Genomic DNA, 20,765 nt, shown 5'->3' with positions numbered 1-20,765 from the left:
ATGTTTGAATACTTGGTAACCATGGTATTTACCGTTGTTCCCTGGGTAAAATTATAACATGTTACAAAGAAAAATGAAAAATCTTTAAAGGTAAAGAAAAATATGATATAAACGATGATTTATTAAATTTTTGGATATTAAAGTGAGAATTAAGAATCATTTAAGGTAAAGAGACACACGTTTAATAGTGAATCTAACTCTACCAAGTAAAAACGCGTCGAAATACACGGATTGGTAACGGTAACGTATTAAAGTGAGTATAAATGAGGAGTGAATGTTGAGATACATTTCTGCACAAAAACAGAGGCTTTACATTGCAACCCTCCCTCGAATTTATCCGCCATTTCGAAACACTCTTAACTAAGGTCCTCCTTTGCGCTTTGTATCCATCTCATCTGCCCTTTGGAAACTCTTAAACTCAGGCCCTCCTTACCAGTTTGTATCCGATCTCATCGATCATCCGAGAATTTCCAATCTCTGTTTCTATTTTTCATTCGACAATGGCTGCTTCCACCTCCACCGCTGCTCATTCCAACAACAATAGCTGCTTCGACGTGTTCATCAGCCATAGAGGGCCAGACGTTAAGAAGACCTTCGCCAGTCATCTGTACCGCCGGCTCATTTCCTATGGACTGCGAGTTTTTCTCGACTACCAGGAACTGCAAGAAGGAGAAGAGTTTCCTTGTCAAATAAAAGGCGCTATCAGAACCGCGTCCGTCCAGATTGCAATTTTTTCACCCACATATGCCGATTCACAATGGTGCCTGGACGAGCTTGTGCTCATGTTGGAGACGAGGGCTCCTATTATTCCAGTGTTTTACCATGTAAAGCCAACTGAACTTCGGAGGACACAGGGCGAAGGAGTGTATGCTACATCTCTACGCAACCTCGAAAAGAAGAGAAAGTATGATTCTGAACCGCGTTATGACTCCAAAACTATCGAGAACTGGAGAAACGCTCTTTCACGGGTTGCAGACATAAGTGGGTTTGATCTGGATGAGGGGTTTAACGGGTAAGGACCTCGACTCTTCTCCCTCTTCCTATTTTAGTTTCAATACAAAATGCACTATGAAAATGATACTTTAGCTATAGTTTTATTTATTTGATAATCTTATTAATAGTTATATTTATTTTTCTTGTAAATAACTAGCGATGAAGGGGAACTACTGGATCAGCTCGTGGAAGTTGTATTGAAAAAAGGAAAAAAAAAGTTGAATGTTGCCAGATATCCCACGGGTTTGGAAGAGAAGGTGGAAGATTTTGAAAAGAAATTATCATTGCAGCAGCACAGTGAAAGAGTTCAGTTTGTTGGCATCACCGGCTTGGGTGGAGCGGGGAAGACAACGCTGGCTAAAGAACTCTTCAACAGAAAGAGTTCGAGTTCAAGATACAGTAAATCCTGTTTTTTAATTGATGTACGAGAAAATGTTAAAATCTCTATACCTTCGTTGCAGAGAAAACTTCTGAAAGACTTAAGCGCATCTGAGGAACCAATAGACAGCAAGGATGAAGGATTAGAGATTCTCAGGAAGCATTTCTCAGTCTTATCTGCTCCAGTCCTGCTTGTTCTAGATGATGTAGATCACCAGGATCAAGTATATGCACTTTTGCCGGTTACAGATAAAGGTATCTTACCTCTACCCCCTAGTAGCTTAATTTTAATCACAGCCCGTGACAAGAATGTCCTCACAAGGTCAGGAGTACAAGAGCCATCAATTTATAAGTTGACTGGCCTTAATACAGAACGCTCCAGAGAGCTCTTCTGTTCGCATGCTTTTAGCCAGCCCCATCCAATGCCGGGATTTGAAGATCTCGTTAATCAATTTTTAGAGGCTTGCAATGGATTGCCTTTATCCTTAAAAGTCTTTGGGGGGCTTCTCTATGGAAACACCAATAAATCTTACTGGAAAGATGAATTGGAGGAACTTAGAAAAGCACTTCCCGATGAGATACAAAAGAGCCTTCAGATTAGTTACGATGCACTTCCGAGAGAGGAACAACAGATTTTCTTAGACATTGCCTGCTTTTTCATAGGAGAAAGCAGGGATACCGCCATCAGAGTATGGGACGCGTCAGGTTGGAATGGCTCGCGCGGCTTTGAAAATTTATTGAGTAAATGCCTTGTCGAATTGGACATTATTGTTGAAAATTCATTCGACATGTATGAGAGGCCAATGAAATATCGTATAAGAATGCACGACATGTATGAGAGGCCAATGAAATATCGTATAAGAATGCACGATCACCTCAGAGATATGGGGAGATATCTTGCTAATAATACTCTGGGATTCCCGTGTAGGCTTTGGCGTGGGACAAAGCATATAGAGGATTTGTTTCAACAATCTTCTGTAAGTAGTCAATCTTTCAATCTAATATAGACCTTTCAATAAAAATCCGGGTACAATTTCTTACTTCGTCATTGATTTTGAAAAATGTACAGGAAGCAATCAGAGTGCGGGGAATTAGGATGCTTCCATGGGAACATTATCATGATGACCAGAGTGTATGCTTTTCAGGCTTCAAAATGAAGGGATTACAACTTCTTGATATTGGCATTGAAAAAGATCTCTTGAAATGCCTTTTGGAGGCGGTGGACTTACCAAATCTATTATGTTTTAGCTGGCGAGCGTGTCCCTGCACTTCCCTCCCTCCTTGCATTCCAATGAGGACGTTAAGGGTGTTAAAAGTGAGCGGGCGTTTCTTGAGAACATTGTGGCAAGAGGAATTGCAGGTAAGTAGAAATTTGTCGAGAATTAGAAGTTTGCATTTTTATTTGCCAATATTAATAGGGCACCGCATAACTCAAACGAATCAGAAGGGTTCCGTGTTGAAATATTAATTTCATCTGCCGTACGGGAGCATTAAACGGCAACACAAAACCATTCCCGAAAACCATCTATCTTTATCGCACCGCCTTTTGGCAAAGGCTGTTTTTCCTTGGAGCCCTCCGAACACATTCACATGCTGCCACGCGTCTGCTGTACGAACCCAAAACTGCTTTCCCCGGACAGTAAAGTTCGTTCGGTTTGCTGGAGGTTGGTGTGCGAACCTCGTTGGATCAGGTAAGTGTTTTGGACGCGCGATCTCCGCCGTCGATCTCCGGAAGGTGCATGGGCCTGCATCAAATCAATGTTTTGCGTGGAAGTTTTTCCCGTTGACCGCCGAGAAGGGAATTCAATGGTCTTTAATGTTGTTCGTAGTTTTAGGTGCGGCCCTTAAAATTTTTGATGGGCATACGTCCCATACATTTAACATAGTTATGGGCACATTTTGATATAAGTTTTTTTTATATGTTTTATATATATACTATGTAAGCCTACGTGAGGCAATAGTTATGTAGTTTTTTTTATGTGCGGTAGTTTTAGAGTGTAGAAATTGTGTGTGATGGCTGCGTAGTGTTGTAACATGCGTCGACCATTTTTTTTGTAATATGAGAGCTTTGGGGGAGCGAAAGAAGTGTGTGCACAACAGTGCATGAAAAAGAGCAGCATAGAATTTTTTTTTATGTGATTGGCCATCATAAAAAGGAAGGAACAACGAAGTGAATGCATAGTGGTGCATAAAGAAAAATGGTTGAATATGTTGTAAAATTTTGTGTGGCATTTTTGTAAAACAGAGGTGTAAGAAAAACCACGTGTGGTTTTGCACAACAGTGCATAAAGAAAATGGTGGAGCACATTTGTATGCCTATGTAAATTTTGTTTTACAGCAGTAAAGTGTTTTTCACTGCAGTGAATGTAAAAGGGGTTTTACAGCAGTAAACCCAGTACAGTAATTTCTCAGGTGAAAACAGAGTTTTAGGTGAATGTAATTTTTGGTAAATCCCTCTGAGTGAAAGAGGATGAATGTTGTTTTAGAAATCTTGTTTTAATGAATAGAAATATTTTATGGCTGTGTAATGGACTGTTCTGAGTTAATTTATTTAAAAGGCTTCCCTGTGCAAAAGATCCTGGAACATTGGAACAGTGGAAACAGAGCATTGGCTCTGTGGTGTTTGTGTGTTTGGTTTTTGGTAATTTCTCCATTTAAAAATACCCAACAGTGGTATCAGAGCTGGTCCAGGCTCTTTGATGGTGACAGAGCTAGTCCAGGCTCTTTGAAGACTCAAAGAAGCTGAAGGAAGGTGTGGTTGCAACAGTCAAACTTCTCCAGCAGTGTGAAGACTCAGCCAAAAGAGTTAAGGTATTTTTCAAAACTTTCCTTTCTGTTACTGTTAAGAGAACAGTCAATGGTTTAAAAAAAACACAGTCAAGTATTTAAAGCCTAGATAAGAATGGCGAGGTCAAAGAAGAAAGCCTCCAAGCCTGCTAAAAATGTGTCTCCCTCCTCTACTAAATTAGAAGGCAATCTGTTTGAAAGCATTGTATTTGAGGTTCCAAAGTTTGATGGAAACTTTGATGTATGGGAAATAATGATGAGGGCTTTCCTAATGTCTGAGGCGATTGAAGTCTGGGAGTCAGTGATTGATGACAGCCAGAAGGATAAAGAATCCATGGAGTATGATGCACAAGCAGCAAAGACTATCTTGAATGGACTCCCTGATTCAGTGAAGAGGAACCTTGGAAAATATACATCAGCAAAGGATATATGGGACAGACTGCATGACCTTCATGCAAAGGGAGCACTGACCATGACAATGAGTCAAGAAGAACCCATCATAGAAGCTGAGAATGAAAAGCTTGACCTCATCAAGCTTCAAGTAAAAGAAAGAGATGAAGAGCTTGCCAAGGTTAAGAAGGAGCTTGATCAATGCAAGAGGAAGCATCATGAAGAAGTCATGTCTATGACAAATCAGTTGAACAGAGCAAAGAAGCAGGAAGACGCCTTGTCAAGTCAACTTGAACAAAGGCACAAGATAGTGAACAAACTTGTAGAAGAGATTGGACAGTATAAGGTAGAGGTCTCCTCCCTTGAGTCCGAACTACAAGAAGCCAAGAAGCAGCCACAAGGAGCTGAAAAGAAAATGGAGAGCAGTCAAGCAAAAGATGAAGAAATCTCCAAAATGAAGACTGATATTATCTCCTTCAAAGTAGTAGCAGCTGAAGCTACTCGTAGCAAGGAAGAAACTGAGGGACAACTAGCAAAGAAAAATAATGAATGTGAAAAGTTAGAAGAAGAGATTGTCCTCCTCAGGAAGAAGGTTGAAGGGATGAAAAAAATGATGAAGAGCTCTCAAGCTTTGGATGACATGCTCAGCTATCACAGATCTCCATCTGATAAATCAGGACTTGGGTATGTAGGTGAACCCTCAAACAAGGATGAGGATGCTTTAAGCAAAGGAGATGTGAAGAAGCCAGAAAGAGATGGTGATGCTCCTAGTTCCAGCAAAGGCAAGGAGAAAAATGAAGGCAGCAATAGAAAAAATCCAGCTCCAAGAAGAAATGTAGCTGATGGCAAAAAGGCAAGAAGTAATGATGATCATCAACAAAGGATCTCAAGGCAGCAAGAATTCAGAAGTACATCAATGAAACCTCCGTCTCCCAGGTACCAAAGTTCATTTTATGGTTATTGTTATGCTTGCTCAAACTTTGGTCATATGGCAAAAGACTGTAGAGCATTTCATGGAGATAGATGTTGTGGTCCCCGACAATCTCCAAGAAATAATTTCACTAGAAGAAATCATGAAATGTTATTCATGAAAAATGTTGAATGTTTCAAGTGTCATAACATTGGGCATATGGCACGAGACTGTAACTTGACATGGGCACCTATGCAAGCTAGACCCATGCAAAAGAAGAAAGTTACACAAGTATGGAGAAGAAAAGAAATACAGTGTGAAAGCCCCTTAAGCAACGCAACTGATCTAAGTTTGTTTTGAGAAAACTTGCTAAAAGAAGACAAGCATACATTAAAGGGGAGCTTGTAATTTTTACTTGCTGAACTGTATTAACAGTCATTTGTTGATGGAGGATGTATTGCAGCGCCGCAGTTGCAAATGAAATCTTTGTTAATCCCTCTGAAAGGTAATATGCAGCAGTGATGAAATCAGCAATGTTTTTGCTTTGTTTTTATGCAATATGCACAGAAATGCATGAAGAAGAAAAGATGGCAGCGCTGAAATGTAAAGAGCAGCAGCGAGATAAGAAAAGTATGCATGGCAAGGAAACCCTCACAGCAGTGGGAAGATAAAACACAAAACAGCAGTTTGGAAATTTTTGTTATGGAGCACATGCATTGAAATGCATAGCAATGGAAGGTAGTTTCCTTCTATGTAATATGAGAGAACATACTCACAGCAGAGTGAGTATAATACACAGCAGTGAAAAATGTAATGTTTTTGTTCATATGCAATGCAGTATGCAAAGAAATGCATCAAGAAAAACAAAGACAACAGATTTTTAATGCACATGGGTGAATAAGAATGTGTGTGGCAGCAAAAAGCCAAAGGAATTGCACAGTAGTGCATTGTGTAAAAAAAATGAAGACTAAGATTGTGTGATGCAAGGGTGTAAAAAGAAAAGGCTGCAGCCCGTGTTAATTTTTTTTTGTGTGGAGAATGAAGTGCCAAGAGTATGGACACAACAGTATGATGAAATAAAAGGCAGCGACAGTGCAAATTGCAGAGGCAACGCAGCAGCAAATAAAAACCTAGGGATGACAGTCTATGGTTATGGGTATGGACAGCAGTGAATATGAAAAATGCAGCAGCAAGAAGTTATGGACAGCAACATGATGGCAAGAAGGAGAAGCACACAGCAATGCAAATAAGAAAGATGCAGCATCATTAAAGTTTTGTTGAAGAAATGAGATGTAATGGACAGCAGCACATGCAAAAGAAATTTTCCTTACAGCAGTAAAGGTAAATGTAATGAATTTGTTGTTCATTGAATTGAAATGCAACATATGCAACAGCAGTGAGTGTAAGAAATGTTTACACACAGCAGTGTAAATTTGTAAGTTGGGACAGTGTAATTGTTCAAGAAAAGACAGAGTATTTTGTCTTTGAAAAGTGCACAAGCAGTGCAAGTGTAGACACAACAGTGTGGGATAGACACAGTAAAGAAGATGGCACAACAGTGCAGCAGAGAATATGCATCGGCATAAAAGAACATTGTAATGAGTTTGCACACACAGCAGTGCAATGATTGTTTGTTTTGGAACTGCATTTGAAGCAGTCATTTGGTAAATCCCTCTATCAAGAGGATGATGCTTTTAAGCATAGTCATTGGTGAATCCCTCTGTTGAGAGGAAGATGCTCTTTAGCATTGTTTGGTAAATCCCTCTGTTAAGAGGAAGATGTTTTTTTTATAACAGGTGAATCCCTCTATCATGAGGAAGGTGCTCTTCAGCACATTGTAATGGTGAATCCCTCTGTCAAGAGGAAGGTGCTCTTAAGCACAGTCACATGGTGAACCCCTCTGTCATGAGGAAGGTGCTCTTAAGCACAGTTTCAGGTAAATCCCTCTATTAAGAGGAAGACAACTTTGATTGTTTGTGAACTGCATCAGAAGCAGTTGGTGAATCCCTCTATGTGAGGATGATATCTTTGTAACAGCAGTACTGAGGAATCCCTCTACGAGAGGAAGTGTTTGGGTATGACTGAATGCCCAGCAGCTGAAATTAAAGGGGAGTGTTGAAATATTAATTTCACCTGCCGTACGGGAGCATTAAACGGCAACACAAAACCATTCCCGAAAACCATCTATCTTTATCGCATCGCCTTTTGGCAAAGGCTGTTTTTCCTTGGAGCCCTCCGAACACATTCACATGCTGCCACGCGTCTGCTGTACGAACCCAAAACTGCTTTCCCCGGACAGTAAAGTTCGTTCGGTTTGCTGGAGGTTGGTGTGCGAACCTCGTTGGATCAGGTAAGTGTTTTGGACGCGCGATCTCCGCCGTCGATCTCCGGAAGGTGCATGGGCCTGCATCAAATCAATGTTTTGCGTGGAAGTTTTTCCCGTTGACCGCCGAGAAGGGAATTCAATGGTCTTTAATGTTGTTCGTAGTTTTAGGTGCGGCCCTTAAAATTTGTGATGGGCATACGTCCCATACATTTAACATAGTTATGGGCACATTTTGATATAAGTTTTTTTTATATGTTTTATATATATACTATGTAAGCCTACGCGAGGCAATAGTTATGTAGTTTTTTTTTTATGTGCGGTAGTTTTAGAGTGTAGAAATTGTGTGTGATGGCTGCGTAGTGTTGTAACATGCGTCGACCATTTTTTTTGTAATATGAGAGCTTTGGGGGAGCGAAAGAAGTGTGTGCACAACAGTGCATGAAAAAGAGCAGCATAGAATTTTTTTTTATGTGATTGGCCATCATAAAAAGGAAGGAACAGCGAAGTGAATGCATAGTGGTGCATAAAGAAAAATGGTTGAATATGTTGTAAAATTTTGTGTGGCATTTTTGTAAAACAGAGGTGTAAGAAAAACCACGTGTGGTTTTGCACAACAGTGCATAAAGAAAATGGTGGAGCGCATTTGTATGCATATGTAAATTTTGTTTTACAGCAGTAAAGTGTTTTTCACTGCAGTGAATGTAAAAGGGGTTTTACAGCAGTAAACCCAGTACAGTAATTTCTCAGGTGAAAACAGAGTTTTAGGTGAATGTAATTTTTGGTAAATCCCTCTGAGTGAAAGAGGATGAATGTTGTTTTAGAAATCTTGTTTTAATGAATAGAAATATTTTATGGCTGTGTAATGGACTGTTCTGAGTTAATTTATTTAAAAGGCTTCCCTGTGCAAAAGATCCTGGAACATTGGAACAGTGGAAACAGAGCATTGGCTCTGTGGTGTTTGTGTGTTTGGTTTTTGGTAATTTCTCCATTTAAAAATACCCAACATTCCGTAGACGACAGTCATCTAATATATTGAGAATAACTGGAACACATGAACATATTGCAGGCACCTTTGCAGCTGCGGGAGTTGCAGATTAATGCGCCCCTCTCTAAAATTCCCAAGTCCATAGGGCAGTTGAAGCACTTGGAATGGATGGCAGTGTCTTCAAGTTCGCGTCTTATTGTCGAAATTCCAAAAGAATTTTGTGATATGCGTTCCTTGAAACACTTGCAGTTGAGTATTTCAAATATGAGATCTCTGCCAGATTCCTTCGGGAATCTATCAATGCTGGAACACCTCGACCTGTCTCACTCGACGGACTTGGAGAGGCTGCCAGATTCCTTCGGGACTTTAATTAAGCTTAAACATCTTGATTTAAATCACTGCCGTAAGGTAACTCTTTCTAGGGGAACTTTTGGAAAGATAAGTACGCTCGAATACATAAATCTCTTCTGTTGTGACAAAATTGAGGTGTTGCCTTCCCAAATTGCACATCAGCGGTCCCTAGAGATATTATACCTGGATCTTCCAAACTTGAAAGAATGGTCAACAGCAACTGGAGAGCTAAACAGTTTGGAAAAGTTGGTAATAAAAATCCCTTTGCTGGAATCATTGCCGCCTTCACTCGGATCTGACCTGGGGAACTTGAAGTATCTGGAGCTGCGGAGCTGCCAGAGTTTGAAATGTTTGCCGGATTCCTTCCTAATGTTGAATCAGTTGATTGAATTGACAGTGAGCGATTGTTCCTTGCAAGAACTGCCTTTTAAAACGGTTGAAGGCGAAAGTGAAAGAACATTGAGTAATTTGAAGACGTGTTTGCTTCAGCTCCAAAAAATCAAACTACACAAAACGCAAATATCAGAGGTATCATTTCCTCCTGGTGTTTGCCCCAACCTCCAACAATGTGACATCAGGGATTGTCAAGATCTAGTGGAGGTTGGAATGTTGCCAAATGCACTCATACAACTGCAATTGATTGATTGTCCTAAGTTGATGAGAATAGAACTTCAAATGCTACCAAGTTTAACAACATTGAAGGTGTATGGGTGTCGGAATCTGAGCATAATACAGGGCATGGCGCAGTTGGCAAAGCTTCGCGAATTAGAAATTTCTCACTCAGCTGAGTTAGAAGAGCTGTCAGGTGTACAACATTTGAGGTCATTGCAACGTTTGAAGGCATGTAACTGTGTGAAGCTGAAACGCATACCGGGCTTGGCGCTGCTGACAGAGCTCAGACAGCTAGACGTTTCTTTCTGCTACGAGTTAGAGGAGCTGCCGGGTGTTGAACATTTGAGGTCGTTGGAATGGTTGAAGGCATGTAACTGTGTGAAACTGAAGCGCATAAGGGGATCGGAGCAACTGACACAGCTTCAAGAACTAGACGTTTCTTACTGCTACGAGTTAGAGGAGCTGCCAGGTGTTGAACATTTGAGGTCGTTGGAATGGTTGAAGGCATGTAACTGTGTGAAACTGAAGCGCATAAGGGGATCGGAGCAACTGACACAGCTTCGAGAACTAGACGTTTCTTTCTGCTACGAGTTAGAGGAGCTGCAGGGTATTGAACAATTGAGGTCGTTGGAATCGTTGAAGGTATGTAGCTGTGTGAAGCTCAAGACAATCCAAGGGTTGGCGCAGCTGACAGAGCTTGGAGAACTAAACGTTTCTTTCTGCTCTGAGTTAGAAGAGTTGCCAAGCGTTGACCATTTGAAGTCCTTGAAGAAGTTTCAGGCACGTAGCTGTAAGAAGCTCAAGAGCATAAGAGGGTCGGGGCAACAGACACAACTTCTAGAACTAAAGCTTTTTGATTGTTCTGATTGTCCTGAGTTAGAAGAGCTGCCTGTTTTAGAATATTTGAAGTCCTTGGAGGTGTTGCAGGTATGTAACTGTGTAAAGCTGAAGAGAATACAAGGGTTGGCGCAACTGACAAAGGTTCGAGAACTAGACGTTTCTGAGTGCTACGATTTAGAACAGCTGCCTGGTGTTGAACATTTAAGGTCGTTGAATAAGTTGCGTGCACACAGTTGTGTGAAGCTGAAGAGAATACGGGTCTCGGCGCAGCTGACACAACTCCGAGAACTAGACCTTTCTTTCTGCTATGGGTTAGAAGAGCTGCCAGGTGTTGGACACTTGAAGTCCTTGGCGGTACTGCGGGCATCTGGATGTGTGAATCTGAAGAGCATACCTGGCTTGGCGCAGCTGACACAACTTCAAGAATTACACGTTTCTTTCTGCTATTGGTTAGAAGAGCTGCTAGATGTTGGACATTTGAAGTCCCTGAAGGTGCTGCGGGCATCTGGATTTCTGAACCTGACCAGCATACGGGGTTTGGAACAGCTCACACAGCTTCGAGAATTGGATGTTTCTGGCTGCTCCCAGTTAGAAGAGGTGCCGGGCGTTGAAAATTTGAAGTCCTTAGAAGTGTTGCGGGCATCTGTGTGCGTGAAGCTGAAGAGCATACAGGGTTTGGAGCGGCTGGCACTACTTCGAGAACTAGAAGTTTCTCACTGCGATGAGTTAGAAGAGCTGCTAGGTGTTCAACATTTGAAGTTGTTGGAGAAGTTACAGGCATTTGGATGTATGAAGCTGAAGAGCATACGGGGTTTGGAACTGCTGACAGAACTTCGAGAACTCGACGTTTCTGGATGCTATGAATTAGAAGAGCTTCCAAGCCTTGAACAGTTGAGGGCGTTAGAGGTTTTGAAGGCATGTAATTGTGTGAAGTTGAAGAGCATACAGGGGTTGGCGTTGCTGGCACAGCTTAGAAAACTGTATGTTTCTGGCTGCTCTGAGTTAGAAGAACTGCCCGGCATGAGAAATTTGAGGTCCTTGGATACGTTTAAGGCATGTAACTGTGTGAAGCTGAAGAGCATACAGGGGCCCGCAAGGCTTCGAGAACTAGATGTTTCTGGCTGCTCTGAGTTAGAAGAGATGGATGTTGAAGGGTTTCAGTCATTGGCCGTGTTACGGGCATCTAAATGTGTGAGCCTGAAGTGCTTAAGGGGTTTGTCCAGGCTGACCAACCTCAGAACACTCGATGTTACGGGGATACCTACGCAAGTGTGTGTGTTAGACACACTGTGGCAATTTGCCAACAACATTGCATGTCAAACAAATCTTCCATGACGTTTTAAGCTTATGTTTCACTCGGCTCTAAACGTTTTCATTAAATTAATACCCTTCATATTAAAAATAAAAAATCATATTATTTTGCCCTGAAAACTCCTTTCACACAGGAGCGAGTCTATCTTTTTAGACTTCACATCCAAATTGTGGTCTTATAATACTCTTATTATCCACATTTTCATAGGAAGAGCGGCACTGCATTACTTTCAAACAGGAAGAACTGTGAGTGTTTTACTCTTTAAATGATCTGTTTTAAGGAGGTCTCCATTTGAAGGGAAAGTACATGAAGAGATCACAATTGTTTTGAAATTCTATGATCTTGCTGGAAGGAGATTTAATGGTGACAGTTGGTTCCTTGAATCATTATCATTATTAAATTCTTAGTTAAAATTGATATACAATTAAAACAATAAATTGGCACGTGATGTAACTTTTCAACCTAGCTTTTTTTTCCAGAAGAAAAACAGTATTGATTGTATTATATTCAATATAAACAGATTTGTATACATAAGAGCGGGCATCTGTCTTAGGAGAAGGTAAAAATAACAGCGACCATCTAGAGATATCTTTCTTTATATATTACAATTTTTTTTTTGGGATCTTGATATCGCATGATCAAAACAAAAACTATAACTTTCCAGAATATGTAGAAAGCCAGCAGATTGAGATATTTTCAGATATTTGGCTATAATTTATACTTGTAGTTGTTGACTTCATATTCTTGGCATTGTGAAGGGCTGTATATCATATGTACAGGGGGCAGAAGTGATAAACAGGTGCCACTTACCGAGAGGCGAATGTAATCCTTTCTTTGACAAAATATCAGCTTGTCCATTTTGTTTGTACCTTATATGAGTGATGGGGAATGTTGCCGGCTTCCATAAAGCTGTTATCCTTGCTAATCATCCAGTGAGACTGTCTGTCTGAATTGCATGTATGCCTTTCACATGTTCTATGATAATTTTTGAGTCCCCGTATACATTAATAGGCTCTATATCCATGAAAGTCCAGAATAAAAGTAGACCATGTAGGGTCATTGCCTCTGCCTTGTTACTTCTTCCTTTACCACCGTTCCAAAATAAAGAGTATTGGAGGTCATTTGTCATAGCTATATAAACACCACAAGCGCAATAGCCATTCTTTGCCCCCCGTCGAAATGTGCCCTTGGAAATGTGAGATGTTGATCATCAGTGGCTGCCCGCCGGAGATTTTTCTGTAAGGGCTTTCTAAAACAATGTTCAAGATAATTATCTACACGACACGTTAATGATTCAATTTCTGATTTGGAACTTCAAATTTAATTATTTTAAATGTCCAGGTGGACCTTTAATAAAGGTTGGATTTCCAATTTCACTGCTTTCACACCCTGCTACTCCAGCGAAGACCGGATGGTAATTAGTGGGCTTAGGATCTTTTTTTATTATTTTTACTTTTAGATAGATCATTTTTATTATTTTTACGTTGAGATATATATTGTTGTGGATTTAGTTTTTTTTTTTTAAATATAAATTTGAGATATTACCCTAATTTCATTTTTATTTACCTATTTAAAGATTTCCTTTTTGAAAAGCACTTCTACATCGTGTACCAGTCTGCTTAGTTGTCATTATGTACCCGTCTCCACCATTGGATGGAATGTTCGAGGATTGAAGAATTTTATGCCCTACAATAAATAGTTAATAGTTAAAAAAAACTAGTAGTTAGAGTACACTTTCTAAAAGTAATCAGACCACTTCTGCTTGCTGAACCGTTTCTTGATGGCTTGATGGCTTAAAGCAGAGGCTTATTCCCCTCTTGGTTCTACAGAAAAGAGTTTCTCTTGCAGGATTGGTTTATTTCTTGATGGCTTGATGCAGAGGCTTATTCCCCTCTTGGTTCTACAGAAAAGAGTTTCTCTTGCAGGATTGGTTTATTTCTTGATGGCTTGATGCAGAGGCTTATTCCCCTCTTGGTTCTACAGAAAAGAGTTTCTCTTGCAAGATTGGTTTATTTGTTAATCGGTGTTTGGATTGGTTTATTTCTTAATCGGTGTTGCAGGATTAGTTTATTAGTTCATCGGTCTTTCCAGACTCTTCTTGCGGTAAGTTTTCCCTTCCAAGTTTGGTCACTGTTTTGGAAAAAATACCATTATTTTTAAGGTTAATATCTAATCTGGATGTCCGTTGGCATGCAGGTGAATAGAAGCCGCTATTTCTGTGGGTTGCAGAAATGGTTAGACCTATAGATTTTGGAGCGAAAAGAGAGTTTTGGGGGTGGAAGGACAAATGTCCTGTGAATTGGCACATCAAGTATATTCAGTCGAGATGAAAATAGAGTTTTGGGGTGGAAGGACAAATTTCCTGTGAAATGGCACATCAATTATATGCAGTCAAGATACTCATGAAGTTATTCTCTAACCCTATAAACTTCTTCGGGTTCTTGACCAACTGCATATTGCATATTCAGAAGAAAAACCTTTCTGCAATTATAACATTGGATTAATCAGTCATGGCGACTTCCAATATTGCCTCTCTGCGAGCCATTGTACTAGTCCTCTGTGTTGAAATGCTAATTTCAACCGCTCAACAGTTTTGGAAAACCGCCCAGATTTTTCCCGCATCTCCAAATTTGAAACCAGCAGTCATGGCAGCGTCAGGCGTCGAGTCAGGAGCGCGATGTATTGGCCATTTTCCGGCGCCGGGAAAATCTCGGGCCCATTTTCCGGCGAAGGGATATTCCGGTGAGCGACTCCGATATAATATGGAGCAGACACGTGGATGAGCACTGACGTAACGCAACGTAAGGTTCTCGGGAGGTAAAGCTCAACAGTTGTGTGCCTTCCGATATTCACCTCCGCCGTCCGATCTGGTTGCGTGTTGTCAGCCGTCGATCCTTGAAGGTGCACGGGCCTGCGTCAATTCAATGCGTTGCGTGGAGTGTTGACCGCCGTAAGTGATGAAGTTATGGCCTTTAATGTTTTACGTAGTGTTTGGTGAAGGCCCTTTTAATATGGGCATGGGGCACGTTTTAATTTATATACATATATGTTTTTATATATGTGTTATGTTTTAAAAGAAATGTTGACCATTTTGAAAAAAGAATGAGAGCGTGTGGGAGCTGAAGTGACTTGAAACCAGTCTTCTCATTGTGATAAAAAAATGTATGTAGTGTGAGAGCTCCGTGTGCAGCAAAATGAAATAGAAGTTTATGCACAGCAGTGTGTAGTGTGAAGCAAGGAGGGTATAAAGAAATCAGTGTTGATTTTTTTTTAAAACCAGAAATGCAGCGTAAGATGAAGCCAAGTCTTTGGTATTGTATTTGAAAGCATTTTGTGAGATGTTGTAATGTGCAGAAGCACTGACGTAACGCAACGTAAGGTTCTCGGGAGGTAAAGCTCAGCAGTTGTGTGCCTTCCGATATCAACCTCCGCCGTCCGATCTGGTTGGGTGTTCTCCACCGTCGATCTCCGAAGTTGCAGCCCATCCACGTCAAGTCAGAATTTTTGCGTGGAGTGAGGACAAAGCTTGGTTGACTGCCGTCCTGTCTGCGATGGAAGAATTAATGGTTTTAATGGTTGGTCGTAAGTTTTGGTGAGGCCCGTTTTAAATGGTTATGGGCATACGTCCCATTTATATTTTTATATATGCATTTATGTAAGTTTAGGTGTAGGCCATTTAATATGGTTATGGGCCACGTTAGTTTTTTTTATGTTTTCATATATGACTATGTGTGTAGTAGTTTTAGTGTAGAGTGGCTGCGGGAGTATATAGTGTGTTGTGCGCGTTTCTTTTGGGAGCGGTGTATTGTGCCTGCGCATATTTTTTTTATGTAATTGTATTATGTTGTGGCTGCGCTCGGTGGAGCAAATTTTTGTAAACGCACAGCAGTGCGAGATATGAAAGAGGTGATGTAATTGTTTTTGACCCCCATTGTAAAACAGAAGATTATGTAATTTTCACAGCAGTGGAGTATGTAATTTTGTGGTAAATGTTGAACGCACAGCAGTGCGGAAAATGGAACAGGGGAGGCATGTAATGTTTGTTTGCCATTGTAAAACATAGGAGCAGCAAGAAATTGTTTTGTAATATCCACAGCAGTGGAAAATCTGTGAGAGCAGCAGAGTTTTATTTTTGAATCCCTCTTTGCACAGAGGATGAAGTTTGTATCAGTCTTTTGTTTTAAATCAATAGAAGTTTTTACTGTGTAATGGACTGTGTTCTGAGTTAATTTTTTTTATTAAAGAGGTTCTCTGCAAATGATCCTGGACAAAGGAAACAGAGCATTGGCTCTGTGCTGTGGTATTTGCTTGAATGGTTTTTGGTATTTTCTCCATGTAAAAATACCCAACAGTGGTATCGGAGCTAGTCCAGGCTCTTTGAAGACTCAAAGAAGCTGAAGGAAGGTGTTGTTGCAGCAGTCAAATCTCTCCAGCAGTGTGAAGCCACAGCCAAAAGGGTTAAGGTATTTCTCAAAGCTTTCTCTTCTGTTACTGTTAAAAGAACAGTCAGTGATTTAAAAGAAAACACAGTCAAGTATTTAAAGCCTAGATAAGAATGGCAAGGTCAAAGAAGAAAGCCTCCAAGCCTGTTAAAAATGTGTCTCCCTCCTCTACTAAACTAGAAGGGAATCTATTTGAAAGCATTGTATTTGAGGTTCCAAAGTTTGATGGAAACTTTGATGTATGGGAAATAATGATGAGGGCTTTCCTAATGTCTGAGGGGATTGAAGTCTGGGAGTCAGTGATTGATGACAGCAAGATGGATAAAGAATCCATGGAGTATGATGCACAAGCAGCAAAACTAATCTTGGATGGACTCCCTGATTCTGTGAAGAGGAATCTAGGAAAATACTCATCAGCGAAGGATATATGGGACAGACTGCATGACCTTCATGCAAAGGGAGCACTGACCATGACAATGAGTCAAGAAGAAAAGTATGAACCCATCATAGAAGCTGAGAATGAGAAGCTTGACCTCATCAAGCTTCAAGTAAAAGAAAGGGATGAAGAGCTAGCCAAGCTCAAGAAGGAGCTTGACCAATGCAAGAAGAAACATCATGAAGAAGTCATATCCATGACAGATCAGCTGAATGAAGCAAAGAAGAAAGCAGATGCCTTGACAAGTCAACTTGAACAAAGACACAAGAAAGTGAATAAGCTTGTAGAAGAGATTGGACAGTACAAGGTAGAGGTCTCCTCCCTTAAGTCCGAACTACAAGAAGCCAGGAAGCAGGCACAAGGAGCTGAAAAGAAAATGAAGAGCAGTCAAGCAAAAGATGAAGAAATCTCCAAAATGAAGACAAATATTATCTCCTTCAAAATAGTAGCAGCTGAAGCTACTCGTAGCAAGGAAGAAACTGAGGGACAACTAGCAAAGAGAAATAATGAATGTGAAAAGTTAGAAGAAGAGATTGTCCTCCTCAGGAAGAAGGTTGAAGGGATGAACAAGATCATGAAGAGCTCTCAAGCATTGGATGACATGCTCAGCTATCATAGATCTCCATCTGATAAATCAGGACTTGGGTATGTAGCTGAATCCTCAAACAAGGATGAGGATGCTTTAAGCAAAGGAGATGTGAAGAAGCCAGAGAGAGATGGTGATGCTCCTAGTTCCAGCAAAGACAAGGAGAAAAATGAAGGCAGCAATAGAAGAGATCCTGTTCCAAGTAGAAAACCAGCTCCAAGAGGAAATGTAGCTGATGGCAAAAAGGCAAGAGGCAAAGGTGATCATCAAAGGATCTCAAGGCAGCAAGGCTTCAGAAGTGCATCAAGGAAACCTCCATCTCCCAGGTACCAAAGTTCATTTTATGGTTATTGTTATTCATGTTCAAACTTTGGTCATATGGCAAAAGATTGTAGAATATTTCATGGAGATAGATGTTGTGGTCCCCGACAATCTCCAAGAAACAATTTTAGAAGAAATCATGAAATGTCATTCATGAAAAATGTAGAATGTTTCAAGTGTCATAACATTGGGCATATGGCACGAGATTGTAACTTGACATGGAATCTTACACAAGCTAAACCCATGCAAAAGAAGAAAGTTACACAAGTATGGAGAAAGAAGATAATACAATCTGAAAACCCCCTGAACTCCCCAGTGGATCTAAATTTGTTTTGAGAAAACTTGCCAAAAGAAGACAAGCATACATTAAAGGGGAGCTTGTAACTTTTTGTTGCTGAACTGTCTTAACAGTCATTCTTTAATGAAGACTTCTTTTTATAAAGGGAAGACATGAAATCAAATCTGCCATAAAAGCAAAGAAGAAAAGATGGCAGCGCTGAAATGTAAAGAGCAGCAGCGAGATAAGAGAAAAATGCAAAGCATGGAAACCCTCACAGCAGTGGGAAGATAGAATACAAAACAGCAGTTTGGAAATTTTTTTGTGGAGCACATGGATTAGAATGAACAACAGTTTGAATTTTTTTTTTGTGGTGCACATGCATTGAAATGCATAGCAATGGGAGGTAGTTTCCTTCTATGTAATATGAGAGAATATACTCACAGCAGAGTGAGTATAATACACAGCAGTAAAAAAAATGTAATGTTTTTCTTCATATGCAATGCAGCATGCAAAGAAATGCATAAAGAAAAACAGGGACAGCAGATTTTTAATGCACATTGGATGTATAAGAATGTGTGTGGCAGCAGAAAGCCAAAGGAATTGCACAGCAGTGCATTATAAAAAAAATGAAGATGAAGATTGTGTGAAGCAAGGGTGTAAAAAGAAAAGGCAGCAGCCTGTGTTATTTTTTTTGTGTGGAGAATGAAGTGCCAAGAGTATGGGCACAACAGTATGATGAAACAAAAGGCAGTCATAGTGCAAATTGCAGAGGCAACGCAGCAGCAAATAAAAACCCAAGGATGACAGTCTATGGTTATGGGTATGGACAACAGTGAATATAAAAAAAATGCAGCAACAAGAAGTTTTGAACAGCAGCACATGCAAAAGAAATTTTCCTTACAGCAGTAAAGGTAAATGTAATGAATTTGTTGTTCATTGAATTGAAATGCAATATATGCAACAACAGTGAGTGTAAGAAATGTTTACACACAGCAGTGTAAATTTGTAAATTGGGACAGAGTAATTGTTCCAAGAAAGACAGAGTATTTTGTCTTTGAAAAGTGCAGAAGCAGTGCAAGTGTAGACACAGCAGTGTGGGATAGACGCATCTAAGAAGATGGCACAACAGTGCAGCAAAGAATATGCAGTAGCATAAAAGAACAATGTAATGAGTTTGCACACACAGCAGTGCAATGATTGTTTGTTTTGGAACTGCATTTGAAGCAGTCATTTGGTGAAACCCTCTGTTAAAGAGGAAGGTGCTTTTCAACACATTGTCATTGGTAAATCCCTCAATCAAGAGGATGATGCTTTTCAGCATAGTCACAGGTGAATCCCTCTGTCAAGAGGAAGGTGCTCTTCAGCACATTATTATGGTGAATCCCTCTGTCATGAGGAAGGTGCTTTTAAGCACAGTTTCAGGTTAATCCCTCTATTAAGAGGAAGACAACTTTGTTTGTTTGTGGTACTGCATCAGAAGCAGTTGGTGAATCCCTCTATGTGAGGAAGATGTCTTTGTAACAGCAGTTGGTGAATCCCTCGATGTGAGGAAGTGTTTGGGTAAGATTGAATGACCAGCAGTTGAAATTAAAGGGGAGTGTTGAAATGCTAATTTCAACCGCTCAACAGTTTTGGAAAACCGCCCAGATTTTTCCCGCATCTCCAAATTTGAAACCAGCAGTCATGGCAGCGTCAGGCGTCGAGTCAGGAGCGCGGTGTATTGGCCATTTTCCGGCGCCAGGAAAATCTCGGGACCATTTGCCGGCGAAGGGATATTCCGGTGAGCGACTCCGATATAATATGGAGCAGACACGTGGATGAGCACTGACGTAACGCAACGTAAGGTTCTCGGGAGGTAAAGCTCAGCAGTTGTGTGCCTTCCGATATCAACCTCCGCCGTCCGATCTGGTTGCGTGTTCTCCACCGTCGATCTCCGAAGTTGCAGCCCGTCCACGTCAAGTCAGAATTTTTGCGTGGAGTGAGGACAAAGCTTGGTTGACTGCCGTCCTGTCTGCGATGGAAGAATTAATGGTTTTAATGGTTGGTCGTAAGTTTTGGTGAGGCCCGTTTTAAATGGTTATGGGCATACGTCCCATTTATATTTTTATATATGCATTTATGTAAGTTTAGGTGTAGGCCATTTAATATGGTTATGGGCCACGTTAGTTTTTTTTATGTTTTCATATATGACTATGTGTGTAGTAGTTTTAGTGTAGAGTGGCTGCGGGAGTATATAGTGTGTTGTGCGCGTTTCTTTTGGGAGCGGTGTATTGTGCCTGCGCATATTTTTTTTATGTAATTGTATTATGTTGTGGCTGCGCTCGGTGGAGCAAATTTTTGTAAACGCACAGCAGTGCGAGATATGAAAGAGGTGATGTAATTGTTTTTGACCCCCATTGTAAAACAGAAGATTATGTAATTTTCACAGCAGTGGAGTATGTAATTTTGTGGTAAATGTTGAACGCACAGCAGTGCGGAAAATGGAACAGGGGAGGCATGTAATGTTTGTTTGCCATTGTAAAACATAGGAGCATCAAGAAATTGTTTTGTAATATCCACAGCAGTGGAAAATCTGTGAGAGCAGCAGAGTTTTATTTTTGAATCCCTCTTTGCACAGAGGATGAAGTTTGTATCAGTCTTTTGTTTTAAATCAATAGAAGTTTTTACTGTGTAATGGACTGTGTTCTGAGTTAATTTTTTTTATTAAAGAGGTTCTCTGCAAATGATCCTGGACAAAGGAAACAGAGCATTGGCTCTGTGCTGTGGTATTTGCTTGAATGGTTTTTGGTATTTTCTCCATGTAAAAATACCCAACA

General features: G+C 40.4%; 1 protein-coding gene across 1 annotated transcript; it reads left to right on the top strand.

Moving 5' to 3' along the window:
* Window positions 1-410: 410 nt before the first annotated feature.
* Window positions 411-12,348, top strand: LOC149211489 (TMV resistance protein N-like). Its single transcript, XM_089391512.1, has 5 exons — window positions 411-1,012; window positions 1,151-2,348; window positions 2,441-2,731; window positions 8,851-10,374; window positions 10,660-12,348. The coding sequence occupies exons 1-5, from the start codon at window positions 501-503 to the stop codon at window positions 11,905-11,907; spliced, it is 4,773 nt and encodes a 1,590-aa protein (XP_089247638.1). The 5' UTR covers window positions 411-500; the 3' UTR covers window positions 11,908-12,348.
* The last annotated feature ends 8,417 nt before the right edge of the window (window positions 12,349-20,765 follow it).

The sequence above is a fragment of the Pinus tabuliformis genome, chromosome 1_1, assembly GCF_031772625.1.
Source record: "Pinus tabuliformis cultivar Carrire ecotype Pingquan chromosome 1_1, CPIR1, whole genome shotgun sequence".
NCBI classification, from domain to species: Eukaryota; Viridiplantae; Streptophyta; class Pinopsida; order Pinales; family Pinaceae; genus Pinus; species Pinus tabuliformis.
Note: the sequence above shows the minus strand (reverse complement) of the source record. Positions and strands in the feature narration are given on the sequence as shown.

Coding starts and splice junctions, on each gene's coding strand:
- LOC149211489 (XM_089391512.1), top strand. CDS start 501: ATGGCTGCTTCCACCTCCACCGCTGCTCATTCCAACAACAATAGCTGC. Junction 2,732..8,850: donor TGTGGCAAGAGGAATTGCAG/GTAAGTAGAAAT, acceptor AACATATTGCAG/GCACCTTTGCAGCTGCGGGA. Junction 10,375..10,659: donor GGTCGTTGGAATCGTTGAAG/GTATGTAGCTGT, acceptor GAGGTGTTGCAG/GTATGTAACTGTGTAAAGCT.